This window comes from Gopherus evgoodei, chromosome 5 (genome assembly GCF_007399415.2).
Source record: "Gopherus evgoodei ecotype Sinaloan lineage chromosome 5, rGopEvg1_v1.p, whole genome shotgun sequence".
Lineage (NCBI taxonomy): Eukaryota > Metazoa > Chordata > Testudines > Testudinidae > Gopherus > Gopherus evgoodei.
Genome location: NC_044326.1, coordinates 33,465,180 through 33,482,876, shown reverse-complemented (window position 1 = coordinate 33,482,876; position 17,697 = coordinate 33,465,180). Strand labels below are relative to the sequence as shown.

General features: G+C 37.6%; 1 protein-coding gene across 11 annotated transcripts in view; it reads right to left on the bottom strand.

Annotated features, from left to right (window-relative positions):
* SLIT2 (slit guidance ligand 2) overlaps positions 1–17,697 on the bottom strand; it is a 427,330-nt gene that overhangs the window by 136,256 nt on the left and 273,377 nt on the right. For 8 of the 11 annotated variants that reach the window (XM_030564146.1, XM_030564137.1, XM_030564144.1 and 5 more), the window contains exons 6-10: positions 14,873–14,944; positions 10,507–10,578; positions 6,250–6,413; positions 5,682–5,693; positions 3,736–3,874 (exon numbers count right to left, since the gene is read on the bottom strand). In XM_030564146.1, the coding sequence (XP_030420006.1) occupies positions 3,736–3,874; positions 5,682–5,693; positions 6,250–6,413; positions 10,507–10,578; positions 14,873–14,944 (459 nt within the window). The remainder of the gene's footprint in view (positions 1–3,735; positions 3,875–5,681; positions 5,694–6,249; positions 6,414–10,506; positions 10,579–14,872; positions 14,945–17,697) is intronic. The other 3 variants (XM_030564138.1, XM_030564142.1, XM_030564145.1) reach the window with 1 other exon arrangement.

The following is a 17,697-nucleotide window of genomic DNA, read 5'->3' as shown; positions in this document are numbered from 1 at the left end:
TGTACAATAGCGATAAACAAAATGATAAACGCTAAAGTAAACTGTGAATTCCTATCTTCTCACAAGAAGAAGCAAACAATTAATTACATTTAAAAAGGAACATATTTAAAACTGGAACCAGTTGGAGCCCAAACCTCCCTTCTGTCCACACACAAATCAGTCTGACTCAGGTCAGCAAGCACTCAGAACCCTGCTGGAGGAGGGTGGGTCAGAGCCCAAATCCCACTGTGACTTGGGTCCAAGTTCTGCCATTTTGCAGTGTGGACGAAGGGTAAGCCTCAGACCAAAGTCAGAAGGGTAGCGTAGTGCAGTGTGGACATGTTAGCATGGCTGTGAGACTCTGGTCCAGGAACTGTAAACCCAGGTTTACATTGCAGTGTGTATGTTTAAGCACAGGTTTGGAAACTCCAAGTCCACAAGCCCGGGTCCACTGAGCTTAGTATGCAGTGTAGACGTGCCCACAGAAATCTGAACATATCTCACTTAAACTATGGAAATCTCTTCCTGTCTGGCCTCCACTCTCTCACCTCTTCCCTTCTTCAATCTATACAAAACAAAGCAGTAAAGATCCTATTCTTGTCATGACACTAGGACTATGTCCTCATGAATTCCTCCCCTGTGCACTCTGATCCTTCCATTGAGTTAATTCTTCACTTACAGAGCCCTTTGCCTCTCCTCCTCCGGTTACTTCTGTGCCCCTATATCTTCTTGTTCCCCCAACTGCACTCTTCTCACTTTGCTACCCCCTTTGTCATCATGCTTTCTGTGGTGCTGCCTTCTGCAGTTGGAGTCCTTTCCCAAATACTGGGTGCTAAGTATGCTCTACCTGTACCTCAAAAACACTTCTCAAAATCCTGATTCTTAGCATAACGTTCAACCACTAACCAAAGCACCTTTCTCATGACATTAAATTAAATTGATGTATTTCTGTTCCAGTTAAAACAGCTCAAACTTCTGCTCTGACATGTTTTATGTGTTCTTGTATTGCATTTGAACAGATCCAAGATTATGCACATTCTGAGGTAGGAATGCTATTATTTCTTCAACTGCCTGTACTGCGCCATTATGCAGCTACTATGCTTTTAAAACCAGCAGCAACATGGTAGCTATATGATATATACTTACATATATAACACAGACTAGAGCAAATTCTTCCTTTAATCACACCTTTGAAGATAATACGTTTTCATGGGTATAAATGTAGGCTGTCCCTCTGTCTTCTCTTTTCCAGACTAAATAAACCTAATTTTTTCAATCTTCCCTCATAGGTCATGTTTTCTAGAACTTCAGTCATTTTTGCTGCTCTTCTCTGGCCTCCACATCCTTCCAGAAATATGGTGCACAGAACTGGACACAATACTCCAGCTGAGGCCTAATCAGATGACGTTCAAAATGGAAAATGTTGGCAGTGGGATTCAATACCCAGTGCTATTAGCAGAGTGACATTGCTCATAGAATCACAGAACTGGAAGGGATCTCGAGAGGTCATTTAGTCCAGTCCCCTGCACTCATGGCAGGACTAAGTATTATCTAGACCATTCCTGACAGGTGTTTGTCTAACCTGCTCTTAAAAATCTCTAATGCTGAAGATCCCACAACCTCCCTAGGCAATTTATTCCAGTGCTTGACCACCCTGACGGTTAGGAAGTTTTTCCTAACATCCAACTTAAACCTCTCTTGTTACAATTTAAGCCATTGCTTCTTGTCCTATCCTCAAAGGTTAAGAAAAACATTTTTTCTTCCTCCTCTTTGTTACAACCCTTTACGTACTTGAAAACTGTTATGTCCCCTCTATCTTCTCTTTTCCAGACTAAATAAACCTAATTTTTTCCCTCATAGGTCATGTTTTCTAGAACTTTAATCATTTTTGTTGCTCTTCTCTGGTCTCCACATCCTTCCTGAAATATGTTGCCCAGAACTGGACACAATACTCCAGCTGAGGCCTAATCAGCATAGAGGAGAGCAGAAGAATTACTTCTTGGGTCTTGCTTACAACACTCCTGCTCATACATCCCAGAATGATGTTCACTTTTTATTGCAACAGTGTTACACTGTTGACTCATATTTAGCTTGTGGTCCACTATGACCCCCAGATCCCTTTCCGCAGTACTCCTGCCTGGGCAGTCATTTCCCATTTTGTATGTGTGCAACTGATCGTTCCTTCCTGTGAGGTCCTACTAAACCCCATAATACAATGATTTTTCTAGAAACTAAAAATTATTGATACAGAAATAGTTAATATACTGAAAAATATTTTTCTTGCATGGAGTGTTGCAAATTCAGTTACTTTTACTGCAGCGGCACTGCACGTTGGATAAAGGTCCATGTAAATTGCCTCAATAATTTCTGCTCCACCTATCTGCTTTAAACATTTTTTCTAAAAGTTATTTTTTACTCAGAGCATAATTAAGCAAATCTGTGGGTATCCTAATTCTGAGAGTGTTTTCACAAATATTTTTATTTGTGAACACCCAGAAAATTTGAAGATGGTTCCTTTATCTTGTATATCTTCCAATTTCTCTTTTTAGTACTTCTGAAAGAAAATTACTTGCATTGTTAACAAGTATATGTCTATAATAATTCATATTCTTTTCATATGAGCTTTCCTCTTTTTAGAAAAAAAGATACTAACCTGTTCAGTAACTGCTGTTCTTCAAGACGTGTTGCACATCTCCATTCCACTTACACTGATGGCCACGCACTGGGCACACAGATACCAAGAGTGGAATGCACATGTGCACATGCACATGAACTTGAAGGAGAATCAAAAAATAATATTTCTTCTACTGGTATGTGTAGAAAACATCAGAAGTACATTCTTCTATGCTGTGTAGAATACATTTAAAAGTCTCACTTCCTATACAGGGTCTTACTGGAAAAGTACTGCACCAGGAGAGTAACCCTCTGCTGTGGCTTTTCTATTTTAAATCATGGAGCCTGGTGGCTCTGTTTTAGTTATTGGATAACCCGTTAATAGTTTTTGGCAAGAACAACTGACTTGCCAGTAGAGCAAAACAACAAAACTATTTCAGGTCACCTGGCTCTGTGTCAGCCAACTGAATTCAGTTTTGTAATTTATACAGCACGTATATTCATACAAACCAAATGCTGATATTTAAAGTAGTTGTATAGTCCAAAAATACTCATCCTTTATAACATACGAAAAGATAAGCCACTTTAACAGTACATATTATCTACTCCTCCCCCACAGGCACATCTTTTATCGCTACTACAACTACAACACAGACCACATTCCTCAACCTTAAATCTGCCCTCTAAATTCGCCCTTTTGAGGATACTCCTTTACCAGCTACTTACTCCCAGCACAACTAGTTATGGATATCTGGTATAGTGATTTATTGCACTGGGAATAGGTGGTTTGTTAAAGGGATGACTGAAGGAAGGTACCCAAGGGGGCAAAGGTAAGGTTGTGGTGTGTTGTCTGTGTTGAAAGGCTACTTAGGTTTAGAAATAACATCATTTATGCCCCATTTTAAGACCATTCTGATTACAATCTTAAAAACAGTTCTGTCACTAGTGTCCCTGTAATGAACCTATAACTGAAAATACAAGGCTATAACAAATGGTTTCCTACACACCAAATATTTTTATTTCTGGTATATTCTAAAACACTCTTCCTATACAGTATATTATTTACCAGAGCAAATAAATGTAAGTAGACAGAGGGAACACTACATTTCTGCAAGTTAATGGCAAAAAAGCAAGATAACCTACATTTCAGTAATAGTTTCTGGAAGATTGGTTGGGATCTCAGTAAGGCCTTTCCCACGACAGTCAACAATGTTGTTACTACAGGTACATGCAGTAGGACAATGCAAGACGCTGCAGGAGGGAGCCATAAAAGACTGATGACCTGGAACAGAAAACAAATTGCTTCTTCTGAAACTGCAGAATAGTCAAATAGAAGAAGTCTAGATCATTCCAACAGTGAACAATCCTATTTCTTCCTTCCCTACAAAACAACAGACAGAGCCCACAAAATCAGTTACTTTGAGTTACATTAATTAATCTGAATAACACCTGCATACTAATTAGATTATCTGAATAATACCTGCATGTTGAACTAACTTGAAGAGCATGGAAGAGAAAATTCAGATTCACAGCTTTAACTCTTGCTTTCAAAATTTCTTAGCTTGGTTAACATTCATATGTTCCAAAACCAGCTTATTGCACAAAATATCTGGGCAAAATGAAATGCACTGAAGATACAGTATCAGTCAAGATTTTCAACCATTTTTTTTTCTTTTGTGGGTTTAAATATCTCTAAGTATCACGGATCTATTTCTTTTGTTTTATGATAGTATTCAATAAAAATTGCTAATGGAAATGAATGAACTGTCTCACAAAAACCAAAACACCTCCTGAGCAGGTAAATTCTATTGCATAGCTACTTATTTAAATTACCTTTCAATGTATATATTATATACCTGATGCAGATGCTTTTTTCTCCTGTGATAACATACTCAGAATCCAAAAGCATTTCCAGTGAACCCCCTGGCCCAATACAGTTCAGTGGGAGTTTTGCCATTGGCTTCCATGGAATCAAGATTTGACCCTTTGTGTCATTTTAGCCAATACCCCACAAAATCCTGATCACTCCTCATCTTGACTCATATTGCTGTAATTCATAACTAAATAGTTTCTAAGTTCATTGTGCCCTGTGTTATCAAGGTTGGCATTTATATTCACTACACTTAAATGTAATATTCAGAAAGTAGATCGTGAACTATAATTTAGACATATTACTGAAAATGTATAAATTGCACATCCCCCAGTATAGTCGGTAAATTTCATTACTGTAGCTATTTAAATTCAGAAGAATGAGAAACTAGGGAGGTTTTTGTTGTTCGTTTGTTTTTGTTTTTGAAAGTTGGAGAAAATTTTGTAACCCACAGAAAATAGTTTGACTAACATGTCCTTCTCTATTCTCTAATGTCATACTTTCACCTAGAAACGTGCTCTACTGGCAATTAGAAACTAATTGTTCTGCATCTTCAGTATTTCAAACTTTAACTGACCCATTTTTTAAAAATTACATTAACAAAAAAAACCTAGTAGTTTACAATATCTAAATTTCAGCATTAATTCTGGAGTTACAAGAAAGCAAACAGGCAACTAAAACCAATATACCTATGCTACTGTTGTTACATTCTTAATGTAAAAAAATATTCAAATTGATTTTATTAAATAAAAATAAATTGATCCAGGGCTAAGACATGTATATCAAGGTGAAAAGTTATAAATCCCCCAAAATAGGGATTTATAATGGGAATGTTCAGAGATATCACTTAAACACAAATTCTCAGGTGTACGAACAGAGTTTCACTGAGATCCCTGCACATGCACCCAAAAGCAGAATTTGTGGAGCAAGGAGGCATTATACTCAAGTTAGCAATGCACTCATTAAGCCTTAGTCCTACAAGATTTATATAGACAGATCCTGGTGCTTCTGTGGTACTCTATCAACATCAGTGGGGCTCTGCTGGCCACAAAGGTCTGCCTACGCAGTAAAACTCGCAGATCAGGGTTTAAATACGGCAGATACAGTTGCACATATGCTATTGTTCTTAAGAATTTAGGGAACCAGAAAAATTAACCAAAGTTTACAGATATTTTTCAATCCAAGTCTAAAACTATTAAAAAAAGAAACACGAACTTGCCTTCTTCCTCATCTATGAATAAAGGGAGAAAAATGAATAAAGAAAAAGTGGTTAGTACTGAACTGTTAGTCATTTCAATATTTCACTTCAGAAAACAAACAGAGTTGCTAAAGCATACAATGGTATTCCAAAAGGGGTTCTTTGGGGAGTGGGGTGTTTATGAAAACTGTGGAAAATACTGAAGTAGGGAACGAAGAGTCTGTAAATTAAAAAGAACAGTCATTCCATATAAAAGCTTCCTGACTGTTTCAAAATGAACATTTAGATTTCATTTTCGTAGTCACCCATCTCCAAATATTTGTTTTTAGAAAGGTACGCATATAGTGTTGCTATGTATTTTATGTGTGTGTGTATATATACATGAATCATTTACATAAAGTACATAGGAACACAATTACCCACATTAGAGCCAAGTATATCTCCAAAATAACTGACCAGGTTTTCAAACAACATTTTTAGACTCTGCAGAGCTAGAAACAGCGTACAGTGCATATCATTACAATCTCTGTTAAACCGGTGTTAAACATGCATTAAATCAGAGCTCGGTTGCAGAATTTGTTTCCCTTACCACTGCAGACAAATTCTCGTTTTTGAACCTCTGCTACATTGTGCCCCCTCAGGTGGGATGGGCCCATACACTGTGTGTACAGGCCAACGCGGGGTCGCTGCCGCAGCCAATCAGATAGCCAGGCCAGGTGGCAATCACAGTAGAGATTATTCGAGTGAAGTCGACTGAATGAGAGGAAACAAGTCAATATGTGTAAATTAGCAAAAAACCTGAGTGACAGAGTTTTACAGATCTGGAAGATTTACTAATAAGAAGTCCTTAATGAGGAATCGATCTTTTAAATTTTTCATTTGAAGCTGGAGAGTCATGTAGCTTTATTTATTAACATTTAAGTAGCAAAAAGCCTTTTTTAGGTTGGTCTAATTAGTTTAATAAGAAACAAGGTTTGCTATCACAAAATTGAGTATCTACAGTTTCTTCCCTCTCTCCTAAAAGAGAAAAGCAAATACACCAGAGTTTGAAAACAGCTCTTGAATTCTTTAGCTTAGCTCTGTACAAAAGGACAATAAATCAAAAAAGTCTAAAGTAGACTGGTGTATCACAGTAATATACTGATAACAACAAAAAAAGCTAATAAAAAATTTGGCTTCCAATTAGAGACATCAGTAAGTCTGGCTGTTATTAGTCTCTATAGAAACTACTTTCAAAATCCTTTTAGCAGGTCATATTCATTTTGCTGCTGAACAAGACAGAATAATAATGCAATATAAAACACCTTCTTTCACATCCCTTCCTGATTTTCTCTCCTTTTGTTTAATCACAGAAAAGGGGATTAGCTGCTTTTGGCTCCTAGGGACCCATATTCAAAGCAATGCCCGAAATTAAAAGACCAAATGGCAGTGAGTGAAGGAATTAAGTAAATTGCCTCTCTGTTGGCAGAGACCTACACAAGATCATGGCTCCTTGCCAAGTGCCAAAAAGCACTTTGCCATTGATAAAATATCTGACAAATGTATCCACTAAATTAGGTAAATTACTTCAGCCTGGGTTTTATGTTTTTTCAAACTAAAGAAAAGGACATTCAAAGCTATAAATCAAAACCTTACTCCCAGAATCATCCATAACAGAGTAATATCATTTTAGTTCTTTTTAGCTAATGTGCTGAATTCTAAGCAAATAATTGTAATGGATATTAAAAAAATAGAACGCAGCTGACAAAGCTAATTAACCCACTAAAAACCCATTTAAGTAACATCAAGGCTATGGAAACAACCAACAAAAGCAAGATGATTTAACTGATTCTTATTTCCATTCACAGAGGATTAAAAATTCAAGTTAAAACTGAAGTCTTTTCCTTAACTATTTTTTATGATGTGTGAGTATTCTAGCAGAGAGATATAGCGTACAATATGATGCATGCAATACATAGCCAGCACTTGGTAAGGACATAGTGTCTGATTCTGCACTTGCTTACATCAGTGCAAACCCAACAGTAACTCTGTTGAAGGCAATGCAGTTACACGTGTAATATCAGTGTAAATGGGATTAGAGTGACAAATCTCTCTTTTGAATTGTTATCTGACTATCTATTGTTACAACTAAATGTCACACTTATGATGGAGGGCATTCTGTGTTGACTTTCTTTTGTTTATATAATAATTTTACGCTGAACAACCATCCCACAAAAATTTTTATGCAAGTTTGCAAAAGACTAAAATCACTCTTATAGTCTATTGTCTAAATGCCACTTGTACTGTTGAAATAAAGTTTAAATAAATATATATAGTGAGGTATTTATTAAACCATTAGACACTTATGCCTTCAGGTGCACATAGGGTTGCCAACTTTCTAATTGCACAAAACCGAACAACCCTGCCTCGCCCCTTCCTTGACATTCCGCCCCTTCTCTGAGGTCCTGCCCCTACTCACTCCATCCCCTTTCCCTCTGTCGTTCGCTCTCCCCCACCTTCATTCACTTTTACTGGGTTTGGCAGGGGCTTGGAGTGCGGGAGGGTGTGAGAGCTCTGGCTGGGAGTATAGGCTGGGTAAGGGGATGGGGTGTGTGGGGGGAGGGCTCTGGCTGAGGATGCAGGCTTTAGGATGGGGCTGGGGATTAGGGGTGCAGGAAGGGGCTCCAGACTGGAGCCAAGGGGTTCAGAGTGAAGGAAGGTGCTCAGGGCTGGGACAGGGGGTTGGACTGCAGGAGGAGATATGGGCTCCAGGGAGCGACCAGGGATGAGTGGTTTGGGGTGTAGGAGAGGACTCAGGGCTTGGGCAGGGGGTTAGGGTGCAGAGTGCAGGCTGGGGCAGGGGGGTATGCAGAGTGAGAGCTCCAGGAGGGAGTTTGGGTGCAGGAGGGAGCTCAGTTCTGGGACGGGAGGTTGGGGTGTGGGAAGGGACTCCAGCTGGAGGTGTGGGTTCTGAGGTGAGGCCAAGGATGAGGGGTTTGGAGTGAAGGAGGGGGATCAAGGCTGGGGCAGGGGGTTGGGGTGCAGACTCGGAGGGAGTTAGAGTATGGGAGGGAGCTCCAGCCTGGGGCAGAGGGTTGGGGTGCGGGAGGTAGGGAGTTCAGGTGCTTACCTCAGGGGGCTCCCAGTCAGCAGTGCAGCGGGGATAAAGCAGGCTCCATGCCTGCCCTAGCTCCACGTGGCTCCCAGAAACTGCCAGCATGTCCTGCTCCTCCTAGATGGATGGGCCGCCACAGCGCCCATTGGCTATGGTTCCCGACCAATAAAAGCTGCGGAGCCAGTGCTGGGGGGCAGGGACAGCACATGGAGCTTCCCCGATTGGCCCTCCACCTAGGGGCTGCAGGGACATGCTGGCTGCTTCCAGGAACTGCGTGGAGCCAGAGCAGGCAGGGAGCCTGCCTTAGCCCTGCTGCGAGCCGCCTGAGGTAAGAGCCTGCACCCTGAAACTGGTCAAAAACCGGATATCTGGCAACCCTAGGTGCACAGTCAGAATACATTATAAATACGACACGGACCACTGGCAGTCCATAGACTGCACAGTTTAAGAACCACTGGATGAACCTAGGATCTGATCTTGAAAAAATTCTTGAGTAACTTTACAAAGGTGACTATGCCCACTGATTTCACAATACTAAATGGCTTCCATATAAAAAAATAAAATAAATGAAATCAAGGCCATTTTGGGTTATACAAGTACCATCCATGGGCCTGTATTGACCTCTTTTTTTGTTTTCAAGCAAGCATCGTATTTACTTTCAATTTCACCCACTTTTCATTTCAGTAGGAGTTCTGCCTCGAGAGAGAGCTCAGGATTAGGCCCTAAAATATTGCATTATTCATTATAATAATAATTATTATTATTTTAAAACAATTGCATGTTTTTTAAAAAGTCATCCTTAGTTTTTTGCATAAACTTAAAAAAGGCTAGAACTTGAATGAATAGTTTCTTTGTTTCACTTCAGTAGCCTGAAGCATATGCTTATGTTTCAGTCATAACTGCTAAAAATTGAGGCCTTAATGTAAATGCTGACACAACCTTAATTATAACAGCACTACCAGTTGATGCTATAATTTTTTGTTATAAAGAATGTTGGAGAGCCAGTTTAGTTTAATTAGGTCTGCTAGCAGAGCAGTCATAAAAGCATAAAGATTTCCCATTTATCACATCTGACAGCCAATCAAAGATTCTTCCGTATTCTTAAATGAAATGTGACCTATTGAATAGCTCAAAGTGAAACATTTTTTCCCACTTTCAAAAGCACCTATTTTTAGATATAGTTACAATAGGGTGACGAGATGTCCCGATTTTATAGAGACAGTCCCAATTTTTGTTTCTTTTTCTTATATAGGCTCCTATTACTCCCCACTCCATCCCAATTTTTCACATTTGCTGTTTGGGCTCCCTAAATTATAATGTGCAGAGTAGTCTCTCCCTTCTTCTCTAGATGGTGAAACTCATGTATGGTGTGGAGGGCATTGCTGCAATTTGTGGCAGGATAGAGAAATGGCCATGGTAGCTGCATTTCTGTGGATCCAGTGGCCCAACATCCTGCATAACTGACACAAGGGTCTCTAGTTCATAGGTCTCACTTACTTCACTTGGGTTGGGGGGTTTGTTAATTTCACCTCAAAGATTTCTCTGCAATTAGCTCACATAGTCTTATGCTGCTGGAGTGGATCTCAACCTAGAGATCTTGGAGTTGCACTTTTTCCCTTTCTTGCTCCCAAATCCATCTAAATGCCTTTTCAGAACTACTAGCAAAACTTGTGTAGAAATAGTGAAGTAGTGAACATACTAAAACACACTAGATTAACAGAACAGACAGCTATTGTCATCGGGACTACTTACAAGGTTCTGAGTTTGGGCATGTGGTTGAAACTTGCCACTGAAAGTCGAGTGATGTTGTTATTGTTGAGAGTGCTGCAAAATACAAAAAGATTCAACTAAACATGCTGAAGTTATCAGGATTCCAGATATTGTCCAAAAATTTCTTAAGAAAATCAGATGGCATTATTTGAGACACAAATTTGCTATGATTTTGCAGAAGATACAGCTGGTGTAGAATGCAGGGGCCTGCTTTTTAAAAGCAAGATTTCAGAAAAAGATCGTTTACACCTGTGCTGTGTGAGCCGCGTTGGCTGCCAATGGATTCCAGATGAAGTGTTGGCATTTGATCTTTATATCCCAAGTGATTCAAACCCCAGCTATCTAAAAGGCTGTCTCCCTGTCAGTCACTGCAAATTAAAGGTGGGAATGCCATCCTAGTATAAAGCAGGAGATAGCTGGTGGCAGGACATTCTCAGAGAGGGATCCCTGGTTCTGGAATTCACTTCACTCTCTGGTTCCTTAGGGCCCAGATTTGATCACTTTGAACATGTGCTGCAAGATCCACCTGGCCCAGGTTTTCCTGGGAAGGATGACACAGAGGCTTACTGATGCTATATGGGAGATGGGGCTGGTAGTTGCCATGGAGAGTTGCGTGATGATTTTAAGTGACTTGTTCTCTATAAGGTATGGTCCTCTTGGGAGCCTTAATATTTTACCAGAATAGTTCTATATATCTTGCACAATGTGCTTACAACTTGGCACAGGCACAGTGAATAAATCTAAGTAAATAAATACTTGGTTAGAAAAGAGTTGTCTTAGCATACATTAATTGCAAAGATAACAAGTAATAATGTATGAAAACTTTATGAAATATCTTGCATTTAAACTATTATCTTTAGTTTGATATAAAAAGAAGACAAGCTTGACTCCAGAACAAGAAAGAGAGCAATATGATTTAAAGAGTTAATATTCCCCCATACTTTTGTCTTACAACTTGTTCATTTGAACAGCATGGAATACATTTTCAAAATGTTATTTTGCGCTTTAGCTAATCAACTCTAAAGAACTGAGAATTCCGTTGGCTAAATCTTTGTGCTTCTTTTTGAAAAAGCAAGTGTTTCAGTTGTATTTTTTTAAAACATGAAGCATAATTTGTATAATTTGTGCTGGTTTCTCAAGCCTTTTTAGTTGAAAGTACTAAGTACTTCTGAAACATACAAGGGTAAACTGCCAGCACCATGAATGGAATCAGGTTGAGCACCTCCAATTAGCTTTAAGGTAGCTATGTGAGTTAATTTCTGGTGCAATGTGTTGCAAATTTATCTCTGTGTGCTTACTGATTTCTGTTCCTAAATGTTCTCTTTACCTCCACACAAGGTAACTCCTGTGTGTGCCCTGAGGGGTACGGAAACCAAAGAGGAGTAGAATCAGGAAGAAAGGAAAAAAAGATGACAAGGACATGTGCCTTACTTGAAAAAAGTGACATTTTGCATAGGGCGAGTGCATAGGTGACACTGCCAGAAAAGGGTCTAAAATGGTGATATGATCATTGCGTTTATGAGACTCTCTGTCACAATGTACAAATGAAAAAAATAAAGTTCCTATGACTCTCTCTGCATGACTTATTAATGGGTGACTTCAAAGGTACATCTTTTCAAAAAAGGAAATGCAAATCAGTGAACATTTATGTAGTTCTTATACTACTTAAATAGAACAGATTTTTTAATGATCAATATCGTATTTCTGGTGTTTGGTTATTTAACTCATTCTGTCTTTCTTTGACTGTTCTTGTATTCCCCTTATGTTGTACCCATTTAATTCTATGGATTTATTTGCTGGAGTACAGCAAAACAGTAGCTAGTAGTAACTTAATGGATTAAACCATAAACAATTCCATCTAATAACCCAAATCTGTGGCTTTCATTAAAGGAACACTTCCAATTTAAAACAAAAAATCATAGTTCTATCTGAAATATTTTCACCTACTGTTACACATTACCCCCAAAATTCTGATGGCTGAGAAAGAGATTAAAGAAAATATAATGTTTCTATTTTTGCAGTTTGTTTACTTTTTGAACTTAACAGCATTGTGTGAATTGCCAGGATCACCCCTGCATAGTCAGTTTCCCACATTTGCTTCAGTCACACAGCTGCAGTGGAGCGAAAAACATTTTAAAAAAATAGGAAATTTGACTGAAAGCCATAGACATTTTCTTGAGGATTCACTGCCAGTAGTAGTACCTGAAACTACTTTTAGCTCTTCTTTTGAATTGTCTAGATTTCATGTTGACTGCATCCCTTTAATTATAATAACCTCTGAACCTCCGCACTGTTACCAAAGTATTTCAATGATGAAAGTTTGGTTTCTTTTGTTCAGAACTGTACAAGATCTGCCACTTTAGCAAAAATTTTAAAACACGATTCAACCAGGGAACAGGACACATTAAAAGCTCTATTATACACTTGTATTTTGATAGAAGATATGCATTCCATGCATAATATTCATACAGACAGAATAAATCCAGTCAAATGCAAAACCAATATATTTAGCTTTGCTAATTATTCAATGTACATTAGGCTATTGACGGACCTGGATATCTTATTTTTTTTCCTTTTACTTATGTATTAGACAATATTCCTGCTGTGAAGGTGCAATTACAGTTCCATTCAACATATTTGTCTTAACCTTGTTTGTAATTTAAGTTCTTCTATAATATGGTTTATCAAATCAAATGGTTTAATTCAGAAGTCTGATTTATTTACATATTTAACTAATGGTAATAACATATGTATATTCAGGCACAAAGTACTGCAAGATTACTTGCCTTTGTGGTGCAATACTACTAATTTGTACGGTTTTGATTCTGTGCCCAATGAAGTCTATGGGAATTTTTACCAGATTTGATCAGTAAAAATAATGGCAGTAAAGCAGCACAAATAATATTTGATTTAATTAAAATACACATTCAAAATTCATTTCTTTTGGACATATATAAAATGCACTGTTACAGGACGCCATATATTTAAAGTAAGGTAAGATGATAACCGCCCTAATCAGCACTGTGAAAATATAAATTACCCTGTGATACAGGTGAGTTCCTTGGAAAGTGAGGATAAAAATCACACAGTACATCAGGTATTGCTGACAAACCATTTATACACTTTACAATTCGCATATGTTAATATCAAATAAGCAATGTATTTTAATACATTTTTAAAAAGGCAAAGCAACATTTGGGTTATCTGGTTACTCAACTCTAATGACGTAAAACCAAGAAATGTGATTAAAATATTAAAAATTAAAAACAAATAGTTGCAGCTATCCATTCATAATAATCATAGATTAGCTCAATAGCTGCTGAATAACTGCTACCTTTTCCCTAATTTGCTCACATTTTATCCTTTGGATTCTAGTCATAAAAAGATAATGTGTTTCTCAGAAAAGCTTCTTGAGTTAACATAATTTCTAACAAAAATTAAGTTAAAACTTGAAGCTCTCTCCTCCCACCAATTTAATTTAGCTTTGGGTTTCCAAGTCTCTGAAGCAAGGGTGATTTAAAACGACATCCAGAGAAGCACTATTATTGATAGAGAACAAAGTCCCCTGCTTTCTTTAAATGTATAAAAGTAACCAAGGAATGTGACACTCTGAATGACAGAAGAAATATTTAAAGAATGTACCCTGCGCCTGAAATTCGTTGGGAATTAGACTTTTTACTCATCATAGTTACTATTTTCAGGTCAAGGGTCATTGTAGATTATTTTGTTACCTTTATCCTGATTTGACAGCAATTTCAACATGAGAAAAAAGTAAGCAAGGCAATGTGCAACCCAATCCTTCAATCAATGCCATAAGTACATTGTGTATAAAAAAAATCAGTTGTAAAGCATTTAATAAAGGATGGACAGGCTACATATCAGATATCACAGTTCTGTTTACTGAAAAAGTAGCTTCATGAAAACAGTTAGCATCACAAATGTATTCAAGGTATTTATCATTTTGATATAGATAGGTAAACAGGCAGATAGATAGAGGTTATCTACATCAGATTACATAGCAAAAGCAATATTAAAGTGTGTAGCACTTCAGCAATGAAAAATATTTTACAAAAATAAATGTATGCATTAGTACTTTATTTTCAGGCAGTGTCTTTTTCTTACAATACATGTCATCTGATTATTTTGTGCAATGCTTTTCGGGATGAGCAAAATAATATGCCTTTATATATATAATTACCATTTTACAACACATCACAGTGGATTATTTTAAGACATCTTTTCACTAGACCATTTTGTCATCATGCTGCAGCTAGCAGATAAGCTTTTACATTAGTACTCCCTAGATACTGAGCTCCCGTTAAAAGTAAGAGATACAAGCAGTACTTACAGCACTTCCAGGTCGCGTAGAGCCCTAAATGCCCCATCTTCAATACAGCTGATCTGGTTGTAATCCAGTTGCCTGTTAAACAGATTATGAGGGTATAGGTAAAAGAGATGAACGCTGTGTAAGAAAGCCTCCTAAAGGGTCTGTGTAGCTAGGCCACAGTAACTGAAACGCTCTCACAAATACACTCATCTGCTTAAGAATGTCACACGCCATTCTGGCCTTGATGCTGCCACTGAAATCTCTTTTTGTTCTGAACTGTCTGCGCAAAACAGCAGCTCTGGGAAAGCTCCAGTAAATAATAACTGCACCTTATATTAAATGCCAAAGGAATGCAATTTCATTACATCAGGAAAAGCTATCCATTAAAAGCTCTCAGCGTCATCTCACTGAAACAATTTCATTAAGGTAAAGGACTGTAAATCACTTAATGTCACATGCATCCCCTCAGTGACCTAACAGAATCCATTTATCAGAGAAGACCAGCTGCATGTTAATTTCACTATCCTTGGCAAGAAAGAGCAAGAGACCACTTTTAGGGTTTTTTAAAGGGAGTTTCCTTCTAGAATTGTTCTAAATGAAGAAACAACATTGTCCTAGGCATACACATTTGCTTAGTTACACTGTTTAATTCTGCTCCAAATATATCTAACATTTGTTCTGCAATAACCTTTAGTGTATGATTTTTGCATAGTTTGTGTTCTTTGTAATTACATGCATATAGGATGTAATAAAGGAGCACATGAATTCTGGAAATAAAACTCAGCAATGCCATCCCATACATTATTAATCTTTAAGTATTAAGATATGAAAAATTTACAATCATTTCTCTGAAGGATGTTCTTACTTTTTTCAACTCAAAACATTAATACAGTACATACTACATGACTCCTCTAAAAAAAGAAAGATACACACTTTGCTGATATTAACAACCACTCAGATACAAAATACACCTTTCTACACAGCTGAACAATACTATGAATATGAGCATAATACAAACGAACTTTGTCCCCTGTGTTTCTCATTACATACTACCTATCAGAACTAATAAGGCTTTTACTAAAGCTTCTTTCAGAGATTTTTCTGAACCTATGATAACCCTTTACTTGGGCAAGAAATCATTACATCTTTGTTCATTGTAATATAGCAACTTTCACATTGCCTCTGAAGTTCTGTATGTATTTTTTGTTTTAGTTTCTAGTAAACAAAACACTATACTATTGTAGCTGTACTGGAATAGTGTTTCTGTTTACTAGAAACTAAAACCAAAATATAGTTTCCTGAACATGCTGTTTAATCATTTTAGCACAATTTTTGTACTGCAGTGTGTTTTTCTTTAAAGCTATGTTCCTAAGAACTATTTTGATTTTAACTAATTAATTTCATTTAACAATTATGTTAATAGCCTTTTTATTTGAAAGAGGCAAAATATATCTACAGTACTATTGTCTAACCTCTGGAACAATTTATCAAAGCCATTTAAATTAGTACAATGGCATGAAATGTTACCCTTGACACAACACAAAAGAGAAATTGTTTCCAGACAAATTGGCAAATTCTTTTAATGCCATCAAATTTGCCTAATGCAGTCTGCAGGTTAATCTGTAAAAGGGTGAGCTGTATGTTTGCCCATATCTTATTATCCTTAGCTGTCAATGTATAAATCAGTGCTGACACAGCTTCTTCTAAATCATCCATATTATACACAAAGGGAAAGCTTTAGCAGTATGGAAAGCACTCGAGCAAATCTTGTCCTACAAAAACTGAAAGGCAGATTGCCTCCCCTAAACTGGCAGCAGTTGAGGTGCACCTGAAAACTTTTGGACCTTTTCATTTAGTGACGCATTCACAGCACTGCTATTGTTAAGGGCAAGTTGCCATTTCCAACCTAAACCATTTTTTTCCCCGGGTTTCCAACACAGCTGCTTTTGTTTACATGGGGCTGAAACATGGCATGAAACTAGTCAGATGAAATACATTTTTCTTCACAAGAAATAATGCTTAATTTAAAAAAAAAGTATCTAAAAAGTAGTGTTTCCTGTTTCTCTCAGATAATTGGCTATCTGTTGTGACTAAATGTGGGTCAGAAACACATTAAGCAGTATGCATGGAAAACAGCTAAATAACCATTAAGTTATTTAACTTTGAAAAGTCCCATCTTGTTTATCTTATTTGTATTAAGTTGCAGACATCCACCATACATAATCATATAGTTCAATGGTTTCACTGATGGTAAATTCTGATAGACAAAACTCATAGAACTAAACTGTGGAACTTATATAATGTCACTGAGAGTGTATACTGTTACACTGGAACTGGTAGTGTTGAGGAATTATGACGTTTATGGATAAGGTTGATTTCTGATTTCAGGGTAGTAACCTGGGCCAGAATTAAGGCTATTTGAAGACCTCTCAGTGTCCACTTTTATATATCCCAGCTGTTATTTGTTTTTAATTTGTTAACTTTGTAAAAAGTACTTTTTAAAATCTACAGTATTGTTGTAAAGTTTCCTACCTCTGTTAAGTTAGTGAAGCACATCCGCAATCTTAACCCCATTTTAAAGTGCTTTGAGAATTTCTTTAGCTCTTTTCAAATGATTACAAATTCCTCCAAAACAGGAGTCTGTATGGAGGCTGCTAGCTGAGTAGGAATGGACTTGCTATCCCACAGACCATACACATCCCTGCACAGCTTCTTCCATCTCACTCAAATTTTCATCCCAGGAGGCTCCATTTCCCATCTCCTTGACCAGTGGTTCTCAACCTGTGGCCCATTGGCTGCTTGCAGCCCAATCAGCACAGAGATATAGCCCATGTTACATCCTCAGG